Source organism: Prorops nasuta, unplaced genomic scaffold, assembly GCF_024137725.1.
Source record: "Prorops nasuta isolate Cenicafe-Biocafe unplaced genomic scaffold, Cenicafe_Pnas_1.2 PNAS00035, whole genome shotgun sequence".
Taxonomy (NCBI): Eukaryota; Metazoa; Arthropoda; class Insecta; order Hymenoptera; family Bethylidae; genus Prorops; species Prorops nasuta.
This window is the reverse complement of record NW_027116832.1, coordinates 2,078,246-2,083,212: the sequence shown is the minus strand read 5'-3', so window position 1 is coordinate 2,083,212 and position 4,967 is coordinate 2,078,246. Positions and strand designations below refer to the sequence as shown.

Here is a 4,967-nt window from a genome sequence, read left to right as displayed (position 1 = left end):
GACAAGAAAAAATATAAATTTTTTACACTCATTGGGTCTGACTGTGAAGAAAAGAAATAATGGATCCATTGAACGTTACCGCACAGCCTGCGTACGACAACCGCATCACTAAATTGGAAATACATGCTTACAATCCGTATGCGAATGCATCATTGGGAAATAGCGATGAAATTCGTATCCCAATACAACAGCAAGATTTGATTCTTTTGCCCAGTGGTAGTTACCTCTACATAGAGGGGAAGCTGATTGAAGGTACTCGTGCTGCTACTACACCTTTGACGGATAAAGTTATGCTCGACGCTAATTCCATGGCATTTCTGTTTGATGAAATTCGTTATGAATTGAACGGTATTGAGATTGATCGGTGCAAAAACGTTGGTATCACCACCAGTATGAAGAATCTCGTATCTTTAAGCAGTGAAGAGAGTATGAGTCTACGTCATTCTGGCTGGTTCGTTGCCACTCAAGAGCGTGAAAATGTTGCTGACACATTCAGCTTTTGCGTACCCCTGCATATGCTGTTGGGATTCTGCGAAGATTACAAACGTGTCGTTATCAATGCACGCCATGAGCTCGTTCTGATACGAGCGCGTAATGATATAAATTCAATATTTTCTTCGAATCAGTTTACCGATTCTGGGATTGAACTGCATCGAGTGCAATGGAGAATGCCTCACGTAACTTTAAATGAATTTACCAAACTACAATTTCTACGCATTATCGAGCAGAATAAAAATCTCACCATGGCTTTTCGTTCCTGGGAGCTCTACGAATATCCCCTTTTACCACAAACACAGCGACATACATGGGCTGTTAAAGCAGCTACACAATTGGAGAAGCCTCGATACGTGATACTGGCGTTTAGAAAGAATAAGAAGAACGATCAATATTCGAATGTACTTAAATTTAGCGATTGCGATGTACGTGATGTTAAAGTCTATTTAAATTCTGAATTTTATCCGTACGATCGTCTCGATACTGATTTCACGAAATCTCGCTACTCCGTACTCTATGATATGTATGTAAAATTTTTCCACTCATATTATGCTGGTGAAAAACTGTCGAAACCAATGCTCGATTACCTAAACTTCTTGCAATACGGTCCGCTCTTTGTAATTGATTGTTCACATCAGAACGAGTCAGTGAAAACCGGCACGGTCGATGTTAAGATTGAAATCGAGTGTTGGAAAAATATTCCGAGTAATACTACAGCCTATTGTTTAATTATACATGATAAAATTATAGACTATAATCCGCTTACGAATATTGTTAGAAATGTAAGTTAGATATGTAAGGTTAGAAAAAAATAAAGCACTTTTTAATAAATATATATAAAGCATTTTATTCACTCATTTATTATGCAAAACACTTATTGTTTAATCTTAAATTCTAAATTATTATAATTCCCGCCTAAGTATTTCATGATTAAAATATTTTGTGATGCTGCATTTATCAGCTCCGTAAACTGATCCTGCGATTCGAGTAAGGCAACCATCCGGGCAGGGAGATAAAACCAATCCTCCGTTGATAGTTTCGCTATTATCCTCATTCCATATTTAGTCTTTATTTTCATCATTTCAATTATTTCATATTCTTTATTTTCCTCGAGACTGTTTAATTTAACAAATGTCTTCTCAGGGATGAAAGCGAATGCATTAACTCCAGTTAAAAATGCCATTTTATGTAGACCCTATATTAGAGAAAACTATTATTATTATTATTATTGAAAAATTAAAACAATATTTGAATAATATATTCCTACCTTTCTTTAGCAATTGAGACTGAGGTATAAACTGATCTGAGTTTTCTTACTGGTTGTGGTTGATGCACTAACTAAAGTACTGATCGGAAGATTCTTGCTGGTTGTGCGGTCGATGCACTAGCTAAAGTTTGAACAGATTGAAGCTGGTTCAGTATTATTCGAATCCATTTATATAGAAAAAATTGTTGATGGAGGGGGTAAAATTCATTGATGGAAGGGGTAAATAATTTTTTGTTGAAAACGTGTGCAGATTTTTAACATGTCATTAACACTGATTAGTAAGATGATATACTGCTGATTAATCAAATTATGATTCTATTAAAAGAATATGCATGAATCATTCAAGCACATTTTGATGATCTTCAATGTGTTAGCGATCAACATATTTGTAAAGATCTATCATCTGGATAAAATATATATTAAAATTTCGTAAAAAAATATGATCTCGCTGAAGATCTCAATTTCACCCCCCACACGTATGACATATCGTTATACGGTAAGGTCCAGCGTGGAGCGTCTAAGAGGTACTTAATTTTCATCACGTGCTGATATTTAATACGACAAAGATATTTGTATATCTGAAGCACGCTTCTCTCTCGCTGAAATTTGATGCATCAAAAGTATTTGTACATCCAAAACATACATCGTTCATACAAATCTTTCTAATATGTATTATATTTAAGAATTAAACGACCTAGGCTTATTAATAAAATCATTCTTCTATTAAAAGCATGCGTATGATTGTATATCTGAAGCATCAAAAGTATTTGCACATCCGAAACATACATCGTTCATACAAATCTTTCTAATATATATCATATTTAAGAATTAAACGACATAGGCTTATTAATAAAATTATTCTTCTTCTTTTATTAAAAGCATGTGTATGTGTTATACCTTAAACGTTTCTGCCTTGAAACTCTATTACGTTGATTCTCACGATGATTTTGGTTTCATCGCTTAGCAAGATGATGATATGTGTTTGCTTATCTAAAGTAGAGTGTAATTCCATCAAACGAAATAAAATATGAATGATAAGTACACACACCTCCAACGTTTCTGTTGAAAGGGTGTCTTTTATTAAGGTAGTTGGTGGTGGAAATGTTTTAAATACTTGAGTAGCTCTAAACAGTTCATTAGATTTTTGTTTCATCCTCTGTTTTAACAGTTTAAAGTAAAGGAGACATTTTGAAGAAAAACTATTTCAATGGTTAATATTAAAGTTATATACAATTGTAGTGACAATATATTAAATGAAATTGAAAGGGATATGAACTTATTATTTGAATTACTATTTCAAATTAATACAAATATGCAACGTTGTGAGGAAATTATAAGTGATGATTGTAGCGAGGAATATATTGATGTTATTGAAATAATCGACGGTGAGAACGAGACAATGATTGAAGATGAAGTAACTGAAGTATTGACCGCAGATGATTCTGATGATGTTAATACTGTAATTCAAATAATTGACAGTGATAATAGTGATGATATTGAGCACAATTTTTCGATTTTTGCAAATAATAAAGTTACTGGAATAATCAACAGAGAGAATGACATGATAATTGAAGATGAAGTAAACGAAGTATTCAATGTAGATGATTCTAATGATGCTAATACTGTAATTGAAATAATTGACAGTGATAATAGTGATAATAGTGATGATTGTAGCGAGGAATGTATTGATGTTATTGAAATGATCAACGGTGAGAACGAGACAATGGTTGAAGATAAAGTAACTGAAGTATTGACCGCAGATGATTTTGATGATGCTAATACTGTAATTCAAATAATTAATAGTGATAATAGTGATGATATTGAGGACAATTTTTCGATTTATGAAAATAATAAAGTTACTGGAATAATCGACAGCGAGAATGACATGATAATTGAAGATGAAGTAAACGAAGTATTCAATGTAGATGATTCTGATGATGCTGATACTGTAATTGAAATAATTGACAGTGATAATAGTGATGATATTGAGGACAATTTCTCGATTTTTGAAAATAATAAAGTTACTGGAATAATCGACAGCGAGAATGTCATGATAACTGAAGATGAAGTAAACGAATAGGTGTATATTTATAGCATTCTAGCCTTTACGTAGTAATATTGAATGCATATGATGATTGTATGTACTTTTCAGTTAACACTGACATCTGTCAAGAACGCTTTAAAAAGGTCTTATAGCAGGAATTACTATCTCATAGTTACGAAGTTTCGAATTAAAAATATCATTTTAAAATAGAGTAGTCTTTTTAAAAAAAAGCATGTTATATGTGTGAACCAGCAGCTTTATTACCGTGGCTTCAAGCACTGAAAGGAGAAGATTGGGTCAAGAAAAACGAGATGTAATTGTTGAACTATTATCTTCTGAAAATATATAACTTAAAAAAATGTAACATTGTACATTTATATTATCAACATTTTAATCAATGTATATTTCAATAATACCATTTTATAATTAACTGTTATTACAATAAAAACATATATAATAAGGTTTATTTTTGTTTTGTTGATTTATAAAATTGTGTTTGTGCATGCTATTATATATTAGTTCAAAAATTGCTGAGCTATGGAAAAAAGTAACATACTCAGCTACATTTAGGGTAAAGGGGGTTCAACGGGGTAGTAGCATGCTGCAAAGATTCAAGGTTACGCGAGCAAAAAAAAACGCAGGGAGAATCTGTTTTACCATCTAGGAAATTGCTTTTACTAACTGAGACCTGACGTCAGAGGAGTGGGGGTGTGATGTCAAAATGCTGCAAGTATCCTCCCGCACCCCCGCAACCCTCTCGCCCATACTTGCTGCGAGCTCACGTGGAGCCTCCGATTTCCCCCACCACCACCGCTTAGCACTTCTTGGCTCCCCCCACTACCTCGCAACCAGGCTCAGCCGAGTGGACAGGAGTGGGGGGGGGGGGCCAGAACCGGCCTAGCATGTCTACTGTAGAAATATTTGTACATAACGGCTATGGTTACTTTTATAAAAATTTATAAATTGCTTTTTATAAAAATGTAGGCAGTAACACACCTTCATCTATTCATGTCTTAATTTCTCAACTAATTAGTCTAAAATTATAAGTAAAGGGATGATTTTTTAGGTATCCTGCAGCAGCAGAGGAAATTTCATTTCCAGAAATAAAAATATCCATAAACAGATTGTAACGTTGCGTTCTCGCAACGTTACTATAGCTGC

General features: G+C 33.6%; 1 protein-coding gene across 1 annotated transcript; it reads left to right on the top strand.

Annotated features, from left to right (window-relative positions):
* Positions 1-2,730: 2,730 nt before the first annotated feature.
* LOC136783790 (homeobox-like protein HDP1) lies at positions 2,731-4,016 on the top strand. Its single transcript, XM_066744058.1, has 4 exons — positions 2,731-2,764; positions 2,885-2,936; positions 3,002-3,830; positions 3,915-4,016. The coding sequence occupies exons 1-4, from the start codon at positions 2,731-2,733 to the stop codon at positions 4,014-4,016; spliced, it is 1,017 nt and encodes a 338-aa protein (XP_066600155.1).
* The last annotated feature ends 951 nt before the right edge of the window (positions 4,017-4,967 follow it).